The following is a 24107-nucleotide window of genomic DNA, read 5'->3' on the forward strand; positions in this document are numbered from 1 at the left end:
AAAAAAGCACCAAAATGTAACTAGCCAGCTGTTGGATTACCACAGGAAAGACACATTATCAAATGTGGAGAAAAAGCCTCATATCAATACATATTTTGGTAGCAATCACCTTGGATTTCAAGCTGTTTACTTGCTTGTCATAGGCATAAAAAACTCCACACATTTAAATGTTCATCTCACACTGGGCAAAGCCCACCACAGTACACAGGGGATAAAATTAGAAAGCTTTCACTTAGCTCCAAAGCGTGGGGTGTACCGACTTCTAGTGTAGTTGTTGTAAACCTTAAACAGTATGACACTCACAGTCACCATCCATGCTGAGCTGGCATCCTACAAGAGCCTTGTTTCGCCGTTGACCGACTGCCTTGGGGATTTTACAACTGAAGCACAGCTACAGACTGAGGGCTTCAGTCAGGGATTTTACAACTGAAGCACAGCTATGAACAGAGGGCTTCAGTTGTAAAATCCCCAATGCAGCCGGTCAACAGCAAAACAAGGCTCTTGTAGGATGCCAGCTCAACATGGATGGTGACCGCAAGTGACTGTTTAAGGTTTACAACAACTACGCTGGAAGTCGATGCACCCCACGCTTTGGAGCTAAGTGAAAGCTTTCTAATTTTATCCCCTGTGTACTGTGGTGGGCTTTGCCCAGTGTGAGATGAACATTTAAATGTGTGGAGTTTTTTATGCCTATGACAAGCAAGTAAACAGCTTGAAATCCAAGGTGATTGCTACCAAAATATGTATTGATATGAGGCTTTTACTCCACATTTGATAATGTGTCTTTCCTGTGGTAATCCCACAGCTGGCTAGTTACATTTTGGTGCTTTTTTCAAATAATTAGTTATTTTGTACTATTTGCGATTTTTTTCAAAGGTAGAAAGAATAAAATCTGATCTCAGTACTGAAAAAATTATGTAGTTAACTCTGGAGTTAAATACATACATTTTTCTCTGTTAAATTTAAGGCCAATCAATACTTAGCCTTTGGTTCAACATTTCACATTCAGCCAAGAGTTACACATGAAGCTAGAAAAGGGAAAGACTGGAGGTGGTTATTAGTGTGATATAACAACCTGATAATGGCAATATTCAGCTTCTATTAGGTTAGGCTTATCCCATTAAGCAGCACTCTGTTAATAATTATCCTAAATTAAATGGATAAACTCATCTAATCCCTTCTTTTATGAAACTGCGATAGCAGTTTCTACCGCGGAGAGCCGCACTGAATGGCTCGCGCTGCTCCCGATGTTCATAGGAACTCAATGAGCGTTGGGAGCAGTGCAAGCCATTCAGGGTGGCTCCCAGCACTAGAAACTACTATCATAATTTTGTAAAAGGAGGCCTAAGTTTAGGACTGCACATTTGTTAGTTGTACTTAAAACTGACAGTGAGGATAAAAATATGTACTGTTAAAATTTCTAGATAACTAAATGGATATCTTTAAGCAGTGGCTATCCCACTGAATACTGACCTTCCTACTCCTACAAAACAGCTGAGGATGGAACCCCAGCATAGAATTACACATTTCTTCAACATATACCTCTTTGTCCCATATTGTCATAGATGGGGTGGGTAATTTTCAGTGCTACCTAACTAGATACCACAGGATGAGACTTGCACCCCCACAGTTCCTAACTATTGCTATATAGTTTAACTAGGTGGCTAAATTTAGCCATTTAAAAACTATGCATTCCTAGGGGAATGTTTAAAGTCAAGGGGAAAAAAAACCATTCAAATCTATGTGAAAATCTTCATCCTGCAGACAAAACTAGGGCAAAGTACAAGGGTGGTTTTCTACCTGCTTACTGTACCTTACAGCAAAGGTTTCTAGAGAAATAATCTAGGGTGAAAGTTGAAAAAAAATCTACATATTTTGCTGACAGGCAGTGAATGGAAACTATCCTCATAATATGAAGAAAACAAAAGGTTGCAAAACACGTCTTACTGCTTTTCTCAGACGAGGTGTGAAATATCTGTCCAAAGCAATGCACCTTACACCCAGTAAGACTACACTGACTTATTATAGCGCTTACTCCAATTAAAAAAAATATTGAAAATAGCAAAAAGTTAGGTAGAAATATCCTGGTGACTAAGCAGTCATACATTTTTATTTCTTAGGACATATATGGAATATCATCTGTTCAATCACAGCATGCCATTCAGTAACTTTCTTTTTTCTTAAACTTCCCATTTTTATTTATCTGTTATCACCATCTGTTTACCCAGATGCACAGCAGACATGCACAGTCTTGTTTGGAATGAAAGCAGCCTGGTACCTCTTATCCCCTAAAGCAGTGGTTCTCAACCCTGTCTTGGAGGACCACCAGCCAGCTGGGTTTGCAGGATAGCCCTAATGAATACACGTGAGAGAGATATGCATATAATGGAGGTGATAGGCATGCAAAACTGGCCCATGCATATTCATTAGGGCTATCCTGAAAACCTGACTGCCTGGTGGTCCTTCAGGACAGAGGGTTGGGAACCACTGCCCTAAAGAGTATATGGCACATAGGAGACAGAATGGGGTGGGCTAGTGGGGCCAAGGCCCCAACAATATTTTGTTCAATGCAGCATGAGTACATGGAGAGTTTGCAGGTGGAGGTTTAGATTAGTTTGTTTGGCCCTTCCAAACAAAAAGGTGTTCTGTTGCCCTTGGTAATGCATATTCATCCCCCTAAGGAACGTACCAGAAGAAAAGCTTCTGAAAGATTGAAATATCATTTCAAATATTTCTAGAATAGAAGTCAGTGAACGTGCGGGGAAGGATTTCATTTGAGTCAGACTGAAATTTTTTGTTTTTTTTAATTAGGAGAGAGCACACTCTGGTGATCTGAAGCAGCACAGCGTAATGTCTTGTACAGATGAATATGGACTGCTGTGCTTCCTATACAATATCAATAAATAATACATGTGAAATTCGGGGTACTATTTTTTTTTTTTTAAAAATGGGGTCACCACTCAGTGCACTTAAGAAGCAGCAGCAGTGTACGTCTATACTTTTAAAAGAGAAGGGGCATAAGAAAAACAGAAGCCAAAGCAAGTGATCTGTATGGGACAGTTCCAGTGCTTTCCATTCTGAAAGATAACGTGAAATGGCCACATCCTTGGACCCACCAAAACGTAAGCCTCTGTTGAAATTATTGCACTTCAGACTGTGGCTATAATCTGCCCTTACTCTTTTCCTCAAAGTGTCTTAAGTCAACAAAGCCCAGTTGGGTACATCGTCATGCAATGACAAATCTGTGCTTAGCATTCTTCCCATGATATGGTCAGATCTCTTAGTTCTTCAAAATGAGTGACCCATGTGAGGTTTGGTCATGTTGGTCCAGTGTAACCATATGGATGTTGAAGAAGAAGATAATTATGGCCAGGTAAGACATGTGTGTGGTAGTGTTCAACCAAGTTTCCTATATCGGAAAACATAAAATCTCCTTCAAGGTATACCTTTGAGTCCTGCAAGAGAAATAGAAAAAACCCCAAATGTCAGCAGCATTACATATAGGGAGTAACTTTTTAAGCCATTTTTTGCACGAGAAGCATGTATTACATGCAGAAAATGGCACCTATAAAATTGTATGGGCAAATAAATGCATAAAAAGTAGATGCATGGAAAGCTGCACATAGATATTCCTGAGGGTGTAGTTTGGATGGAGCTGGTTGAGAATTACAATGTATGGACATATTTTATAAAATACTTTACTACAACATGGCGTTCTTGCACACATTTACATCTGGTTTGGAGAACATAAGAATTGCCATACTGAAGGTCCATCAAGCCCAGTATCCTGTTTCCAAGTGGCCAACTCAGGTCCCAAGTACCTAGCTAGATCCCAAGTAGTAAAACAGATTTTAAAGAATAAGCAATGGATTTCCCCAAGCCATCTCAATAATGGCCTATGGACTTCTCTTTTAGGAAACTGTCCAAACCTTTTTAAATCCCGCTAAGCTAACTGATTTCACAACATTCTTCAGGAACGAATTCCAGAGTTTAATTACACATTGGGTGAAGAAATATTTTTTTTCGGTTTGTTTTAAATCTATTACTTAGTAGCTTCATCACATGCCCCCTAGTCCTAGTACTTTTAGAAAGAGTGAACAAGCGATTCGCATCTACCCTTTCCACTCCCCTCAGTATTTTACAGACCTCTTTCCTATCACCCCTGAGCCAACTCTTCTCTAAACTGAAGAGCCCTAGCCACTTTAGACTTTAGTCTTCCTATTCCTTTTATCATTTTCATCACTTTTCTCTGTATCTTTTCTAATTCTGCTATATCTTTTTTGACATATGTCTCAAATTGCAGGGCAGCATGTATATATGCTATTGAAACTGGCTCTGGGTGCTTGTTTATAAAGAAACACGGGCCCTTTTTCTGATGTGCAATACATTTTTGCATTTTCTAAGCATTAATGGCAAATATTAAGATTTGGTAAGTACAAAGGCTGGGCAGAAATTAGATGTGAACCCCACAACCTCTGGGTGCTGTGGCTGTAGCTTTAAACACTGCACCACACTCACAGTTTATATATTACATACAGGTACTTATCTTGTACCTGGGACAATGGAGGGTTATGCGACTTGCCCAGAGTCACAAGGAACTGCAGTGTAAATTGAATCTGGTTTCCCTGACTCTCAGGACGCTGCACTAACCATTAGGCTACTCTTCTATTTTATCAGCAAACTGTGCAAGGAATATGTACATAAATCGGAGGCATACAGAAACAGTGCCTACATTTACATAATACACTTGCAGTGTGTGTATATGCGTATGGGGAGTTTTGATATACATGCACACTTTATAAGATATACTTATACGAATGGAAAGGCATAATCAAAACAAACATCTAGTCGCCCAAAGTTGGTAGCGTCCAAAGTCCATTTTCAAAAAATACGTCCCAAAATTTATTTATTTTTTTAAAATCATCTACTTCTACATCCAGCCGTTTGATCGTCCAGACTGCTAGTACGTCTATCTTTATATACATTGTCATCCAAAAAATCGCCCAAGTCCCAAACACCTAGAACCAGACCTTTTGGCTGTGGAGGGTCCAGAAAAGTGATGGACATGCCACCCAGATATGGCAACAGAGTAGTGGGCACCTTACAGGCACTGCTGTGAACTTTACAAAAAGTGTGCCACATAAACATCTCACCAGAGCTCCCTTGCAGGTCATGGTAAGACCTCCCCCCAAATGGAGGCAGCTGCCATGCTCCCAGACTTGGGTATAACAATGGAAATTCAGGGGCAGCGAAGAAGCCTGCCTTAAGAAGCAGACAATGGAAGGCACAAAAACTGCTATGGTGATTTTTGACTGCTGATGACTAGCTTCTTAGTTGTAATAACAGGGCTGATTGGGTGGGGTTATGTAGAGACCCAACAGCAATCTGATCAGGGGGAATGGATGCTCCTTTTGGTCTTTGGTGAGGTCATGTAGAGACCCAACAGCAATCTGATCAAGGGGAGTGGATGCTCCTTTTGGGTCTATGGGTGGGGTTATGAAGAGACCCAACAGCAATCTGATCAGGGGAATGGATGCTCCTGTTGGGTCTTTGGGTGGGGTTATGTAGAGACCCATTAAGCAATATGTTCAGGGGAGTGGATGCCTCTGTTAAATCTGTGGGTGGGGTTATGTAGAGACCCAACAGCAATCTGGTCAGGGGAGTGGATGCCCCTGTTGAATCTGTGGTGGGGTTATGTAGAGACCCAACAGCAATCTGATCAGGGGGAATGGATGCTCCTGTTGGGTCTTTGGGTGGGGTTATGTAGAGACCCATTAAGCAATCTGATCAGGGGGAGTGGATGCCCCTGTTGAATCTGTGGGTGGGGTTATAAAACCCAACAGCAATCTGATCAGGGGAGTGGATACTCCTGTTGGGTCTGTGGGTGGGGTTATGTAGAGACCCAACAGCAATAGTCTTGCCATCTGGCCTTCTGGTGTGGATGGTTGATTGTGAGATGGGTAGGGTGAGAGAAAGTACAGAGTGTGTATGCATGGTGCATGTATGGGGAAGATATGGAGTTTATTTCCTCTAGGGTTACCTGAGGGAACTGGCAGGCTCAGTGCAAGGGGGAGGCAGGGAGGATGCAGTGAGTGGATGGGTGTGGGAAGGAAGAGATGGGGTGGGAGGGAGTCACCTCTCAGATCTCTGATTTTAATGAACCTATTAATGACTAGGAGTCTGCAGAGAGTTTTCTTCATCAACGTTAAGGGGCTAAATTCATCATTCAAGAGGCAGTCGTTGTGGAGGGAAGCATAAAAGTTAAATGCAGTTATGCATTTGATTCAGAAGACCTACTTTGAAAGGATGAACATTTATTGCATATTTCTGGACAACTCCAGAAAGCTACCCTTGTGATGAGGAATAAGCAAAGTTTTAAACATTTTATGAAATCTTTCAGTTTGGTTGACTTTTAACCCATGTAAGCCATAGGCTTGGAAGTATATGTTCTCTGCACATGCACGTTTTCTCATGCATTGATTACATAGTAGTAGATCCTATATTTATATCTGGCGCTCTGGGCACAGGAATGGCTGGACCATAATCCAATTTAGGTCTCAAACTCGCGGCCCGGGGGCCACATGCGGCCCGCCAAGTACTATTTTGAGGCCCTCGGTATGTTTATCATAATCATAAAAGTAAAATAAAACAGTTTCTTGATCCTATGTCTCTTTAGCTATAAATTACAATATTATTATTAAGACTTAACCAAAAGGAAAGATTTATAACTATAAAGAGTTTTACCTCATGCAAAATTGTTATTTCTTTAATACATTAACTATTTTTTTTTTTTTGAGGCCCTCCAAGTACCGACAAATTCAAAATGTGGCCCTGCAAAGGGATTGAGTTTGAGACCACTGGTCTATAAGGAAGTTGGAGCAGTATGAGACCTGTTATTGGAAATTAATATAATATGCTTGTATACCGCAGCTACCTCATTTGACACACAGTTAAGCTCTGGAATTTATTGCCAGAGAATGTGGTAAAAGCAATTATAGTAGCTCGGTTTAAAAAAAAGTTAGGCCAAGTTCCTGGAGGAAAAGTCCATAAACCACTATTAAATGAACCTAGACCTAGGGAAAGTTGCTACTTATTCCTGGGAGTAAGAAGCATGGAATCTTACTTATCTTGGGGATCCTGTCAAGTACTTATGATCTGAATTGGCCATGGATGAAAACAGGATACTAGATTTGACAGATCTCTGATCGTACTCTGTATGACAGTTCTATGTAACTTAGACACAGAGGAGTTGAAAGTCACACAATATCTCCCATCTGTTGAACATAGTTCTCTGTATAAAGCTGTGTTATAGGCTCAGTATCATTTTAGCAGTCTCTCTTTAATCTGTTTTCATCCTGGCAGGGCATCTAAAAATGAATTTTCAAAATAAAAGAGGAGAGGGACTAATAGCTCATTTTCCCTTCTGGCAATACTACTTTTTGTACACTCAAAAATAATCTTGGCTTTCCCTGATGATTTATTACAATGACTTGTTAACCTTCTGATGACTTAACTTCCTGCCATTCATACCTTTACTGTCTGGCAGTTGCTAGCTCTTGCTTTTCTAATAATTTCTCAATAAAGATTAAGTGAAGCTTTTTGTGAAACCTCTTGGTAAATTAATGCTTAACTCATGTTAGCTTTAAAAAATATTTTGGCTATCTTGAAATGGAACACAAAACAACATACAGTGCTAAATCTCCCATCCACTAAAGATCTTCACTACAAATGAGTTTTTCACTCCATGCTTACCTTTCTAGGAGTAAAAACTTGGAATGGCCTTACAGAAATGACCAGAACTGAACCTTGCCACATCATCTTCCGAAGAAAACTGAAAACCCATCTGTTCGACACTTAAATCTCCTGCATCCTCTCCTCTTCTTCTCCCCTCCCATCCCCACTCCCCCTCTTATCTCTCCCCTCCCCTCCTTTCTCCCTCTCTCCCCTCCTACCTATCTTCCTCCCCCTCTCCTCTCTTTAAAGTCGCCTTGAGCCTGTATAGGTATGAGTGATGCACAAATAGAAGATTAGATTAGATTGTGATATTCAGCTTAAATTTGAACTGACCTGTTCAAAGTATTCTGTAGTTTCTAACCTTTTCTGAAAGTGTGTCCCAAACGACCAATACCTGTACAAAAACACATGTACAGCATTAAATTTAAGACATGAGACGTTAGATTCATTGCAAAGTAACTGACTAAAACAGCTTAGTAACTCAAAAATATTTTATCTTTTACTCCCTGGGTTGGTTGGAGAGGGATTCTGCGAGCCCTGGGGGAGTGCTGGAGAAGAGAAGAAAAAGACCCCTGGCTGAGGTCTGTCCCTGGGATGCACTGGACTACAAGAAGTTAGGATAAGATACTAAAAAAGGTCCAGGATAATTGTGAATGGGGCTCACAGAATCAGATCCTGTCCCGACTCCAGCTGAGGTCCCTATTTACTAAAGTGCTGTATAAGTTCTGTATCTAACCTACAAATTTAAAGTGCATTAGATGTAAAATCTCTGTGGTAAGTGTAAGTGTACGTGTAAATGAGCGTGTGCGTGTATAAATGTATGCTCCGGAACACTTCATTTAGCAGCCGCCCATCTAGGTGGGAACAGGAAGATGCTGCTGAATATAGAATTCTGGGGGCAGGCCGACGGCAGAAGTCTCATCTGGTGGATGCATGCGCCGCGGCTGCCAGAACATTTTAAATAATAGCGGATCCGGGGTTAGGAGCGGGCGGGCAGGTGTGGGGAAGTCCGAAGCTGATGGTGCCGCAGGGTCCCCACTGGGGGGGGGGGAGGAAGGAAGGAAGGAAGAGGAGGTAAGGTTGGGAACTGAAGCATTGGCAATTTGGGGGGAGGCCATGGCCCTTGTGGGTCCCCCCCCCACCATTCCGACACATATGCATACAAACATACTCAAGTTTTTCAATAAGACAAAGGAGGGACAGGTAGTCACATTTTAACAATCAGTACCATTTAACTGTGATGTGTTATTACCTTTCCTGGCTTTGTGTTAGAATTCCTAATACAATATAATCCATTCAAAGGGATACCTCTTGGGTTAGTGGCTTTGAATATCCTGGAACAAAGAAAAAAAACAAACAAACATCTTTCAGCTAAATAAGACAAGGATGGATAGAGTAAGAACTACAAAAACATCTGTCTGAAGCACTGCCTTGATAAATATTTTCTCAATGCTAGCATCACAAACATTTCCAAAAGTTGCATGATGCCCATAGTGCCAGCATTGTATGGGTACAAGAAGCAGTGTGCTGTACTAGGTTTGTATTGCAGTGCCCCCCTGCCCCTTCCAAGATATGAGTTTCAGGGGGGAGAGGTAGTGTAAAAGTATTTTGGAACATAATTTTTAAGAATTTAAACTTGGAAACCCTCATACAGTGATCTAGTTCTTGACACCAGTTAGGAGTGAAGGAGTAGCCTAGTGGTTAGAGCACTGGGCTGACAACCAAGGAAGCTTGGTTTCAATTCCACTGGTACTCCTTATGATCTTGGCAAGTCTCAATCCTGCTGTCTCAAGAAATACATAGGGCTCCTTTTACGAAGCTTTAAAGCGCATGACTTTTAATCACATGCTACCCCCGCGCTAAAACTATCGCCTGCTCAAGAGGAGGTGGTAGCGGCTAGCGCGGCCGGCAGTTTAGCACGTGCTATTACCCACATTAAACCGCTACCGTGGCTTCGTCAAAGGAGCCCATAGTGTACTTGAATGTCTCGCTTTGAGCTACTACTGAAAAAAACTGTGTGTGAGAAATCCACAGAAATAAAGTAGAAAAGTAAAAAATAGCTAAATTGCCCTTCCCTTTTACAAAACCACGCAAGAGGTTTTTTAGCACCGGCCTGTGCGCTGAATGCTCTGCGCTGCTCTGACAGTCCTATGCGCATCGGAGCAGCGCAGAGCATTCAGTGCTAAAAACCTCTAGCACGGTTTTGTAAAAGGGGGGGTGGGGAGTTGGTTCTTTTATGCAACAACTGAGTAATGCTAAGCAAATTGTACGACTCCATCAAGCAATGGCAATATCGGGAATGCTGATAAAATTCTAGATATTTGGAACAATTTCGGAGATTTAAACAACTTCCTAATTGCATACAATGCTATTTAACCATTTTGACAACAAAGACATCTCAACCAGGAAATGGCACTAAAGTGTTTGTGCATGTGGTGTGTCTTTTCTTATGTTAATACCTGCTCCATATTTTAAAAAAACACTTCAGCCTCGTTGACTCATTCCCAATGTAGTCAGTTAAATCTGCCCACAGGTGTATATAGCTGAAACATACCGTTATGAATTAAAACAACTTTTTAATCTGAAGTTGTTTCCTCTGTGATTTGGTACTTATCACACAGGTCAAGACAACTTTTGTTTTAAGTCATCAGTAGAGCTCTAAAGTTTCTGCAGTGCCTATTGGGTTGCTGGGTAGCTGCTACATTTTCACAAAGACTCTGATGGATTTCATTGGTAGGAGTATTGGGGTGTTTGGCATTCAGAAGCATTTCCCAAGATAACCAGAAAATACTGCAGTGTAACACAGTTAACAAATTCCATTCAGAGTATGCATAACACTACATTCTAGTGCCTACACCAGTTTCTCAACATCTTCAAGCCAAGTATCCCCTAAGAAGTGTGATTTGTTACCAACAATATTACTACTTGTGGGAGAGGAAGTGACGTCACCGAGAAGCATGGCTGGTTAATTCTCGAGCTCCGGAGGGGCTCGATACAGTCAGTGTTATAATACATCTCTACGGAGAGGTGGGAATTCAGTGGCCGGTGATTTGCACTCGTGAATGGATGGCGAGTAGGAAAAAGCTGGCAAAGTTTCAATACTCAGCAGCGGGGAGCGTGAAAACAAGATCGCATGCTGTGGAGTCCCCGACAGCCTCGGTTAACATGGCGTCGCAAGCGGGGCCTAAACAAGCAGGATCACAGATGACTAGTACTGCACAGGGAGACAACTCGATGGAAGCGACTTTGGAACGATGGTTCCGGGACCTTAAGGAGGAGATGGTGGGGCTCCGCGCTGATGTTCGAGTGGCCTTAGCAGAAATAAGGTCGGAGGTGAGCGAGCTGGGCACCCGGGTGACGGCGACTGAGGAACGTCTAAATCAGGTGGAACCTACAATACAGGCCTGTTCCTCGGAACTGCACGTGGCGGTATCCCAGCTAGATGAACTGCGGAGTCAAGTGGAGGACTTAGAAAATCGCTCGAGACGCCATAATTTACGCTTTAAAGGAGTTCCGGATACAGACCAATACAAAGATGCGAAGACTGTAGTTAAGGATTTTTGTACAGATCTGCTTCGGGAAGAAGACCGGGAAGACATGAGCCTTATAGTCTTGCAACGGGCTCATCGGAGCTTAGGTCCAGCGAGGGGCTCGGGCAATAGAGACATCATTGCATGTTTTGGTGATTTCCCGCTAAAAGAACGGATTCTTCAAGCAGCCCGGCGCCATCCTAACTTTACATGGCAGGGGATAGCGGTGGGGGTCTATCAGGACTTAGCGGCGGCGACCCTCCAAAAACGTCGCGCATTCAAAGACGTGACTCAATTCATGAGAGCCGAGGGCTACCGATACCGCTGGTTATTTCCATTTGGCCTGCTAGTTACAGTAAACGGGAAACATCGCCGGGTGGATTCCTCAGTGGATGCTTGGATTGCATTGAAGGAGCTGGGATGCAGAATGACGGGGGACAGAAGCGATCGGGGCCCTGCAGGAGAGGAGGAAGAACTGAGACCTGGGAATGGGAAGTCCCATCGGCGAGCCCACAGCCGTCTACATCTGGCACTTGAGCAGCTTCACTGTACCAGGACTGGACAGTTCTTGATTTGTTCCCATACAGCGGGGGGGTTATGGGGAGCGGAACGTTGGGGTTTGGGTTCTCTATTATATTGATAATCCTCATGGTATATTTGCAGAAGGGCGACATGGTTATATAAGGGGGAGGGCAGATGTTGCTATTGCTTGTACTTCCATAGGGGAGTGAGTTGACCTTTCCCTTATTTATTGTTAATGCTTTGGGCATAGAAATACTTGACTGCTGGGTGTACAGAGAGTGAGGATGGTATGATGGTAAGGGAGAATGTGAAGATTGTCTGGGAGGGAGAGCATATTGGGAATATGTGTGATTTCATAGTATGTTAGAGTAGTAGTGATTTATTTTTGCTGAACGGGTTGCTTGCTTATACAGCTCTCCTCCCCCCTGTATGGTACTAATGATTTTAATTGGTCATATAGGTGGGGGTGACGGGGAAATCTGATTATAGTTTTCAGATGTATCACTCTGGGCTTTGTTGAGGGGAATTAGTTAATGATAGTTGGTTCATTATGGGGATATTTCCTCCCATACGAGTTACTTACGATTTATGTTATAGAGAGACTGCAATGTATGTAGAGATGCCTTATATTAATTATATCTGAAGGGAGGAAGCATGAGTGTTCATTGTTGAAACATTGGGGAGAGGGGGGGAATGGGACATTTGCATGGAATGTTGGTGGGCTTGTAGAGATAAGAATGTGATAAAAGCTGAGCCTCTTGGCTATGACGTACATTTCTCATATGGCTGATTCCAAAATAGACGGATCAGCTATTAGGAGGGGGGGGGGCGGGAGGGGAATGGCTGTTGGGAGGGAGCAGACCAGGCAGAAGAAGGACGGGAGTGGGGAGCCGGAGATTCTCATTGGATCATGGAATGTTAATGGGTTAAATAGTCCCGGTAAACGGAGCTTGGTGTTTCGGGAATTGACACGTATGAAATGGGATATATGTTTGTTACAAGAGACCCATTTGAGACCCCGGGATGTAGGCCTCCTTCGAAGACCACAATTTGATTTGATTTGGACTCATCAGGGAGAGGGGGCTACCAAAAGAGCGGGAGGGCTAGCAATACTGATACGAAAAGGGTTAGGCTTTCAGGTGGAACATACATTCCGGGACAAGGATGGGCGATGCTTGGCTCTGCAAGGAGGGCTGCAGGGTCACCAACTGACAATTATTAATATCTACGGCCCTTGTTCAGCTCAGGTTGCCTATTACAAGGGACTTAAGATTGAGTTAAGATCATTTGTCAAAGGGGCTGTCTACCTTGGAGGTGACTTCAATGTTCCCCCGGATCCAGTCTTGGACCATTCGGGTGGGGGGCGTAGATCCCTAAACAAGCCTGCAAAGGCATTATGTAATTTAATGCACTCACTGGGTTTGGTGGATTGCTGGCGCTTGCTTCATGGTACTCAGAAATCGTTCACATTTTACTCTCATGCACAACATATTTATACTAGACTCGATGGAATGTGGATCCATAGAAATCAGATGGGTGGGATCAGCCGGGCTGAAATAGAACCGATGCATATTTCTGACCATGCCCCAGTTTGGGTGGCCTGCACTGGTATGTTGGAACAAGGTGGGCGTAAATACTGGAGGCTCAATGAGTCGCTATTGGGCTCCACGGAGGTAAGCGCAGCAGTGGAACGCACTATCCTTGAATATTTGGAACAAAATGATAATGGGGAGGTAACTGATGCGGTTTTATGGGATGCTCTGAAAGCAGTAGTCCGTGGAGAACTTATTAAATGGGGGGCTAGATACAAACGAGCCAGAACCCGAAGATTTTACAGCTACGTCAGACGTTGATAGGGTTGGAACGGCTACATCAGGACACAAAGGAGACCGAGGTTTGATCCAATTGCAGAGGGTAAGAGATGAATTATATCAATTCCAGGTTGATGAACTGGACAGGATTCGATCCAGTTTTCGTATTCAAATTTATGAACACAGCAATAAGGCTGGTGCTCATTTGGCTAGATATATTAAAATTAAGCAGAACAGGGCTACAATAACATCGATACGGGGGGTCAGGAGGGGCGATCTAAAAGTGACGGACTCAGAGATCAGGGGTGAGTTTTTCTCATTTTACTCTTCCCTATATAGTGCTCCGGACATGGCACATCGAGATGATCAGGCTGCTTTTCTTGATTCCCTTCCATTACCGAGATTATCGGACTCAGATAAAGCATACTTACAAGAACCGATCGCAGTGGCGGAAATTTCGAGAGTGATTAATCAGTTGAAAAATGGGAAATCACCGGGACTTGATGGATATACGGGATGTTTCTATAAACGGTTTTCCGGGCAGTTGGGACCTTTATTGGCACGGGTAGCGAATGGAGTAACACAGGGAGCACCCCTTCCGACTACTATGGGGGAGGCGGGAGTTACCATACTTTTAAAACCGGGGAGGGATCCCTTAACTTGCGGGGCTTATCGTCCCATCTCGCTCCTGAACATAGATGCAAAAATATTGGCTAAGGTACTCGCTCTGCGTTTGGGGAAAGTCTTGCCATCTATAATCCACCAAGACCAGGCGGGATTTATACAACGTAGACAGGTGAGCGATAATATTCGGAGGACTCTTAATCTACTCTGGGGTGTTGGTCAACGGGATGATAAAACGGTCTTGGTGTCGGTAGATGCGGACAAAGCCTTCGATAGGGTTCTCTGGGGATTTCTTTGGGACGTCTTGGATCGTATGGGACTGGGTCGGACTTTCATTGCATGGATCCAGGCTTTTTATGCAAAACCACGGGCTTGTCTACGCATAAATCAATCTTATACCGATTTTTTTTCCCATTTTTCGAGGGACCAGACAGGGGTGTCCGCTCTCACCGCTCTTATTTGCTCTTTCTATAGAACCATTGGCATTGAGTATTCGGAACCATCCTTCTCTGAGTGGGTTTGAGCTCAATGGGGTTGAACATCGGGTAGCGTTGTTTGCGGATGACATTTTACTTTATGTGGGACAGCCAGAGGTCTCTTTTCCGCATCTTATGCAGCTTTTTGAGAGGTATGGAAGCCTCTCTGGGTTCAAAATTAATCTGGATAAAACAGAAGTTTTGAATTTGACACTTACGCCTTCTGAGGTTGAGCATATTCGGGGGACCTTTCCTTTCCGATGGGTGCAACATGGACTTAAATATCTAGGCATATACATCCCTAAGGATCTAACCCAGATCCATGAGAAGAATTACCTGCCACTTTATCAGCGAATTCGGACTGATATTCAAAGGTGGCATGGACTTTGGTTATCCTGGTGGGGCAGGATAGCTTTAGTAAAGATGAATGTGCTACCAAGGTTGCTGTTCCTGTTCCAGACATTACCAGTGCAGGTCCCAGCTCGGGAGTTGAGGGGGATTGGGAAAACATTACGTAATTTTATCTGGCAACGTAAATCCCCAAGGTTATCCCAATCTCTGTTGTGGGCGGATAGATCGGCTGGGGGGAGGGGACTGCTGAATTTGGAATGGTATTACCAATCGGCCCAATTGAAATTGATTTTGGATTGGGAACTGGGGGAACATAAAAGTGGGGTTCAGCTAGAACAGGACCAGGGGGACAGTATGAGGTTGAACCATAGGTTGTGGATCTCTGGATCCAGCCGTTCTTGGATTTCAAATATTGCTAATCCCTTTGTAAAACATTTGGCCATGGTGTGGACCAGAGCTCGAGCCCAGTTGGGTAATGGAGCATTGGTCTCATCGCTGGCTTCAATACAATTTGAGCCCCAATTTCAAGCAGGGAGTGATAACAGGGTCTTTCATCGGTGGGCCCAGAGGGGATTGAGGGTCTTTAGAGACTTGATAGGGACCACAGGGATCTTACCTTTTGGGATGCTCCAGAAGAAATTTGATTTGCCAAGCCGGGACTATTTGGCTTATTTTCAGATAAGACATTTTTTGCAGGCCCAGGGATGGGGAAAATCTCCCAGTGTCGAACGGGAATCTTTTGAGAATCTTTGGTTGCTGCTTAGGCAGGTGCCCCGGCCTTTATCAGTGTTGTACCAATATTGGAGAGGCCATTCGCCACTTATACCATCCTTTCAGAAACAATGGGAACGGGATATAGAATTCTCCTTTTCTACTACGAACTGGGAAGTTATATGCAGGGAGGTGTCCCGGGCATCGACTTGTGCTTTGATCCAGGAGAATGCGTACAAAGTGCTCACTAGATGGTACTATACTCCTGAGCGTTTACACAAAATGTTTCCCGGGACGCCAGCTCTCTGTTGGCGTTGTGGGAAACAGGTGGGTACTTTTTTACATATTTGGTGGGCCTGTGATTCTATTGGACCGTTCTGGAAGGCTGTTGCCACTACCCTGTCTAACCTGTTGGGGGTTCAGGTGGGGGTTACGCCGCAATCGTGTCTTTTGGGGCTCTATAATGAGAAAGAACACCTCTGGCAAACTAAATTGTTGCGCTGGGGTCTCGCTGCAGCTAAATGTCTCATAGCGAATCACTGGAAAAATACTGCAGCCCCATCTCCATCGGCATGGATAACGAGATTCCTGTCTATCGGACGCATGGAGATATCGGTGGCTACTCGGCGTCACAAACTCCTGTCCAGGTCTTTTACCTGGGATAAAATTAGAGATTCACTGAACACTCTGTAGAGTCTTGATAGTTATTTCTGCCTGGTCTGCTCCTTGGATGGAGCGAGGGTAGGGGAGGGGGGATTTCAGCGGGGAAATTGTAGATGGGAAGCTGTGCATTGCAAGGGGATGGGGGGGGATTTGGGGGGGTGATTTTGTGTGAGGTAGGGGCATTCTTTACTTTTGAGCATTTCTTGCAGCTGTTGATTTTGATGTTATTGTGTCTGCAGCTTGAGATTCATTGTGCATTGTATAATTTGAAAAACTTGAAATAAAAAATTTAAATATTAAAAAAAAAAATATTACTACTTGTATAAACTAACTATTCAATTTGTAAACTGATTATCCAAATCCACGTTTCATAGCATTGCCAATATAAATGTCCAGTTGACACAGTCAAAAGCTTTCTTCACATCTATGCCCAAGAGCATAGCTTGGGTCCCACCTTTCCATGCTGCCCATATGGAATATAAAGCCATCTTCAAGTTTCAAGTTTATTATAAATTTGATTAATCGCTTATTCAAAATTCTAAGCGATGAACATATCAGTAAAATTACAAAATTGAGGGGGCAGAAAAACAAACAAAGAACTAAACCTTACAAAACATATTAAAGACTAATTTTACAACCATAATAAAACACGAGGAAAGGATGGGAAAAGAAATACAATTTGATTGATGGAAAAGAAGACAATTATGGGAAAAAACAAAAGGAAGGGAAAAAACAATGAATCTCAGAGAAATTCTGGAATTGGAATGAAACTCCTAGTCGGGATTTCTAATTATTAAATGCGTCTTTAAAAAGAAAGCTTTTTAGTTTGCTCTTAAATTTATCCAAATTGTTTTCTTCCCTCAAGTAAATAGGGAGGGAATTCCATGTTTGAGGAGCTGTAACAGAAAAGATGAAGTGCCGCCATGTATTAATAATTTTGAGTGAGGGGATAACTAGTAAATGTTGATCATTAGACCTCAGAAGTCTGGTTGAGGTATAAGGAATCAATGATTTGTAAATGAAAGCTGGAGTTTTGTATAGTAAAAATTTGAAGGTAAGCAAACTTAATTTATACATTATACGATGTGCGACTGGGAGCCAGTGCGCTTTCTTAAGAAGGGGAGTCACGTGATCGAATTTCTTAGCTTTCATTATAAGTTTGATTGTTGCATTTTGGATAATCAGCAAACGTCTGATTTCATTTTGGGCTATTCCCTTGAATAGGGCAATTTTTGAAATAACCAAGGAGTGAATTAATATGTTAAGAGACTTTGGACATAGAAATTTTGAGACTGAACGGATTTGACAAAGTCTGTAGAAAGTTGATTTAACAATGTTACTAATGTGATCGTGGTAGGTTAGTTTATCATCGAAGATAACCCCTAAGATCTTAATGCTACTTATCAGCTGTAGAGTGGTACCCTTCATAGAAATTGGAAAGAACATGACATTTGATTTATTAACATTAAGAGCTAATCTGTTAGTATCAAGCCACTGGTGAATCTGTTCAAGTTTCTTATTAATAGTTATTGTTTCAAGAGAATTATTGGGATCAAGTGGATGTAAAAGCTGGATATCATCTGCATAAGCAAATACAGTAAAGCCAATGGATTGGCAGAGGGTCATGAGGGGTGCGAGAAAAATATTAAACAAAAGTGGAGAAAGAATGGATCCTTGCGGAATACCATATGTTGCTGAGAAACTTTCTGAAGTTGTATTGTTGAAGGACACAATTGATGAGTGATTTTCAAAGTACGATTTAAACCAAAGAAGAACCTGGTCTGTAATGCCTATGGATTGAAGTCTATCTATTAGAAGATTGTGGTCAATTGTGTCAAACGCCGATGAAAGATCAATGGAGATCAGAAGGACAGATGAATGATGATCCAGAAAGTAAAGTACGGAGGTGGACATGACAATCAATGAATGTTCAGTAGAGTGATGCTGTCTAAAGCCTGTTGATTTGGATGTAAGATATTCGTTTATTCTATAAACTCTTCACATTTTCTGCTCCTTACCTACCACTGACAAACCCGGTCTAATCAGCTTGTATGAACAAAGGGAGCAAACTTGCTAGTCGGTCAACTAAACGTTTAGCTACAATCTTATTATCTAAATTGAGGAGGGATACTAGAAAATATCAAGTTTCAAGTTCAAGTTTCAAGTTTATTTAAGGCTTGATATACCAACCATCACATGTATCTGGACGGTTTACAATGTTAAGAATTAAAAAAAAACCAAACCTGTTACATTTTAAAAATGTAATTAATATGAAATTTAAAAAAAAAGGTAAAACTAAAACTATGACAAATTAGGACTTATTAGAGACAAAAGGTACTAGGGGGTAGGGATGTTTTAATTACAATATATAAAAAAAAATATAAGAGGAAAGATAGAGGGGTAGGGAATAACGAGAGGAAGGTAGGGATGGCATATCTTAAAAAAAGAAAAGATAAAAAGTTGTTTTGTTTTTTTCCATTTATTGATAGGCATCTTTAAAAAGAAATGTTTTAAGATTCGTTTTAAATTTGTTTAGGGAGTTTTCATTACGGAGATAAAGAGGCATTGAGTTCCAGAGCGAGAGTGCGACTAAAGAAAAGATGGAATTTCTAGTGTAGAATAGGTCCTTGATTGAGAGTACTGTCAATAAGTTTTGATTCGTACATCTAAGGACCCTAGAAGGGGTATGAGGAATGAGATATTTGTCTAGGAATACTGGAAGGTGGGAGGTCTTTATTTTAAAAGTTAACAGAAGAATTTTATATGTAGTTCGGTGGGAAACAGGTAACCAATGTATTTCTCGAAAGAGCGGGGTAACGTGATCGTATTTTTTGGCTTTATATATAAGATTGATTGCAGTATTTTGGATTAATTGTAATGTGTGGGTTTCTTTTTGAGTTATGCCATGATAAAGAGAGTTACAATAGTCTATGTGTGAAATGATTAAAGAATGAATTAGGATTTGGATCGAAGATGGTTCTAGAACAGAAGTTATAGAATGAATTAAACGGAGTTTGTAAAAACAGTTTTTGGTCAAGGAACTAATTTGATAATGATAAGTAAGGTCTTTGTCGAAGATGACTCCTAGAAGTTTGAGTTTAGGTACTATTTGTAGGGGAACTGAATTGATAAATATTTGTCCGATTAGATAGTCCTTATTTTTGTAAGGGAATAGAATCCCTCGAGATTTAGCTATGTTAAGTGATAGTTCCTATCAGCAAAGTAAGAAGAAAACCAAAGAAGAGCTGAATCGGTTTTTCCGCTGTCTTTGAGACGGTCGAGGAGTAAGTCATGGTCGATTGTATCAAAGGCAGCCGATAGATCAAGGGATATCATAAGAACTGATTTCCCATGGTCCTGATAATATAAGATAGTGGTAGTGAGACCTAGTAGAGATAGTTCAGTTGAGTGGTTAGAACGAAATCCAGTTTGATTTGGGTGTAGTGTGTTTGTTTGTTCAAAGAATTCGGAAATCTGAAAGAAGATCCACTTTCCCTTCCTGGTTTACAGAGGATGATTATTGCACTGGTTGCATGGAATCAGGGAGTTCCTCCCACGATGCATCCCATTAAATACCTGTACCATCAAATGTATCAACTGCAGAGCAAAGATCTTATAAAAACCGGAAGATATTGGAAATTTTTGCCCACAGTGCCAGCATTGGCACCGGAAGAGAACCCATCCAACCTAGGAGTTTCCAATACAGAGGCCCTTCCAATACAGCAAGCAATTCACTGGAGAGCATAGAGAAATGCTCTGTATTCTGTCCACCAGCACTTGGGTTCAGCCTTAACCTCACTATCAATGGTTCCAGCCACAGCCAATAATTTGTAGCTTTCTAATTTTCTTCAGGAGCCTATATCAGTGTTCTGGAATGGACACAAACATATCTTGATTAAGAAGTCCACCAACAGAGGAAAATATAGCACAATTTAGCGCAGCTCCTATGGAACTTCACCCCAGAGTGACCACTCACTCCAATGACATCACTTCCTCAGGTGCTGCTCTTTGACTACCTCGGAAGCGGTAATCATCTTCTCTCCCTCCTTAGGTTTGAATGTACCACCTCTACAACATGCCTAGGACCCATTCATCCTAACAGACAGTGAAATGTAACCTAGATCTGCATACCATAGAGCTACAACCTGAACCACAAGTCTATCACAACTGCAGCTTTCTCTATAAATCATAGCATCTGATGATATTTAAAATTAAACACACAAGAAGCAATTTGATAAAGGATGCTTAAAGTTAGGCTCCAAAAATCTGAGTGCTAAGCTAGTACTGCAAAACAGCAAACTAACATGCCAAATTTGTTATAGAATACTGGTGTAAGTTGGCAGTTACGTGCCAACTTTTAAGCATACTCATGCCATGTGAACAGCAGGGGTAAATGCATCTTCCTAACTATGGCATCATTCACATGCAGCTAACAGCATGCTGTAAGACGTGTGCATCATTTAACGACATTCCCATGGCTTGCTCATGCCTCTTCCACATCAATGCCCCCCTATGCAGTTATGTACTAGAACCGTGTTCTTCAACCGCCGGTCCGCAGAAATTTTCTGCCGGTCCACAGGGCCGGCATGTCCATTGGGCAGAAGACAGTATTCTTCAGCCACCGGTTCATGGTGTGATCAACGTGGCGTCTTCAGGCCAGCTCCCTGAGTTCTGCAGTGCACAAAGCTGTGGGAAAAAGATCCTATGTACATCCTACGCCTGAACCGGAAGCCTTCTCTCTGACGTCTTTAAGTCAGAGGGAAGGCTTCCAGATGAGGCACGGGACGCTGCCCACAATGCAGCACTCAGGGAGCCGGCCCAAAGACGCCGTGTTGATCGCACCATGGACCGGCCCGAAGATAACACCGGGGGGCAGGCCAGAAGGCAAGGCACAGCATGGAGGGAGAGAGACAACAATGGTAGGGGGAATGCTTTTATTTTTTATTTTTTTTTTTTTTTCCATTATTTTTTATTTTCTAATTTTTCATAAAGTGTACATAATAATAAATTACAATTGATAAATGCATATTATCACTTTTATATCTAATACATTATATATCTGAATTTGATTTTCCCCCTCACCCTCCCCCCTCCCTTTCATTACTTTAATTTAATATTTTAATTTTCAAATTTTTATAAAAAGTATACAACATATTAGAATACAATTGATAAATATTCAATAACTTTTTTATATCTAATACAATATAATCTAAACATTTTTTGTCCCATTTCCCTCCCCTCACCCTTTTATTACCTTTTATTCATACGTTACATTTTGTATAATATATTATAACATACTATGTATAAATTAATTTTTCTTACCCCCCCTTTATGTGTGTCATAAAAAAAAAAGATCCTTAAAAGAAGAAAAGAAGAAGAAAACATCATATTATTTATTCATTACAATATTTTGTCAATGGCCCCCATATTTTTATAAATTTATTATATGTCCCCTTTTGTATTGCTATTGTTCTTTCCATTTTAAAAATATGACATATTGTATTCCACCAAAATGTGTAATTTAGGTTGTTGTAATTTTTCCAATTGTTAGTTATATGTTGAATGGCAACCCCTGTCATAATTAATAAAAGCTTATTATTTTCTGGTGAAATTTGACTTTTTATTCTCATCATTGTTCCAAATAAAATTGTATCATATGATATTGCAATATGATTTTCCATTAATTTATTAATTTGTGGCCAAATTGAATTCCAAAAAATTTTAATATAAGGACAATGATATAATAAATGATCTAATGTCCCTGGTTCTAGATTACAGTGCCAGCATCTATTAGACTTAGAACTGTCTAATTTTTGCAAACGAGTAGGGGTCCAAAAAGCTCTATGTAATAAAAAGAACCATGTTTGTCTCATAGACGCTGACACTGTACATCCCATTCTCCAAGACCAAATTAGTGGCCATTGAGATGCATTAATTTGATGTCCAATCTCAATGCTCCAAATGTCTCTTAGACCATTTTTTGGTTTTTTATTTAAATATCCAGATATTAATTTATACCACAATGCGGCTTGATGTCCTAGGAAGTCTGCTTTAAAGCATAAGAACTTTAAACTATATTGATTGTTTAATGATTTCCATTCAGGGAACCCAACCTGAATGGCCTGCTTCAATTGCAACCATTTAAAACTTTGTGTTTTATTGAAACCAAATCTGTGTTGCAATTGTGGAAAATCCAGCAGTTTACCTTCTGAGATAATATCATCTAGCGTTCTAATGCCTGCATTAATCCAGTTCTTCCAAAGGATTTGAGCTCCGCCAATTTTGATCTTGGAGTTTATCCATATGGATTGATTAGTTGATTTGTATATTGGGATGGGTGTTAATTTATCAATAAATCTCAATGTTTTCCAAGTATCCATTATTATTTTATTTTCTTTGTATCTTTTAGGTATATTAATACTTGGTAGATGAACTAAATTTAGGGGAAACATAAGGCGCCATTCCAAATATAACCAATCTGGTGCATTATCTATAAGTTCTGGGAGGATCCAATACATACCCTGACGTAGAATATAGGCTTGATGGTACCTATAGAAATTTGGAAAATTTACCCCTCCCTCCTTAATTGATTTTTGTAAGGTTACTAAAGCTATTCTAGGTGTTTTACCCAGCCAAAGAAATTTTGTTAAAATTCTATTAAGCTTTTTATAAAAGGACCCCTGAAAATAAATAGGTATCATACTCATTTGGTAGCAAACCACAGGCAACATCATCATTTTAATAGTTTGAACTCTTCCCCACCAAGAAATATGTAATGGGTTCCATTGCTCACATAACTTCGTTACTTTTTTTAATACATATTTTTCATTTTCTTTTACAGTATCTTCAATTGTTTTTTTAACTTGAATGCCTAGATATTTAAATCCTTCTTCTTTCCATATGAATGGAAAAGTATCAAATAATCCTTTTACACAGTAAACATTCAAGGGTATAATTTCAGATTTATTCCAATTAATTTTATAACCTGAAAATTTGCCAAACTTATCAATTAATTCCAATAAAGAAGATAAGGTAGACTCTGGATTTCTCAAATAAAGCAAAATATCATCCGCATAAGCCGAAATTTTATATTCCATATCTGAATATGGAATACCTTGTATCTCCCTCGTTTGCTGTATTGCTAACAATAAGGGTTCTAATACAACATCAAATAACAAAGGAGATAAAGGACAGCCTTGTCTAACTCCCCTCTGCAATTGAAAACCATCAGATATCATATTATTAATATTTAATCTTGCAATCGGGAAGCTATACAATGTTTTTACCATTTGTATAAATCCAGAACCTATACCAAACCATTCTAAAGCCTGATACATAAAATTCCATTCTACCCTATCAAATGCTTTCTCGGCATCTAATGAAACTGTAAAAGCCGGTTCATCCATTTTTTTTGATAAGTTTAGCATGTGAAATAATAGTCTAGAGTTATTGGAGGAATGTCTTTTAGCAACGAAACCCGTTTGATGCATATCTATAATATGTGGGAGAGCTTTGGCTAATCTCAAAGCCAAAATTTTCGCCAAAAGTTTATTATCAACATTTATCAAAGATATAGGCCTGTAGTTCGAAACCAAAGTAGGATCTTTATTTGGCTTAGGCAAAACAATTATTATTGATTCAGCCATAGTACCTTTTATATTACCTTTTATAAGTTGTGTCTGATA

General features: G+C 40.8%; 1 protein-coding gene across 1 annotated transcript in view; it reads right to left on the reverse strand.

Moving 5' to 3' along the window:
* Positions 1–8071: 8071 nt before the first annotated feature.
* The window catches only part of LOC117367206 (SH3 domain-binding protein 2-like), a 102092-nt gene continuing 86056 nt past the window's right edge, over positions 8072–24107 (reverse strand). The window contains exons 11-12 of the mRNA XM_033959606.1: positions 8987–9068; positions 8072–8128 (exon numbers count right to left, since the gene is read on the reverse strand). Of these exons, the coding sequence (XP_033815497.1) occupies positions 8072–8128; positions 8987–9068 (139 nt within the window). The remainder of the gene's footprint in view (positions 8129–8986; positions 9069–24107) is intronic.

The sequence above is a fragment of the Geotrypetes seraphini genome, chromosome 1, assembly GCF_902459505.1.
Source record: "Geotrypetes seraphini chromosome 1, aGeoSer1.1, whole genome shotgun sequence".
NCBI lineage: Eukaryota > Metazoa > Chordata > Amphibia > Gymnophiona > Dermophiidae > Geotrypetes > Geotrypetes seraphini.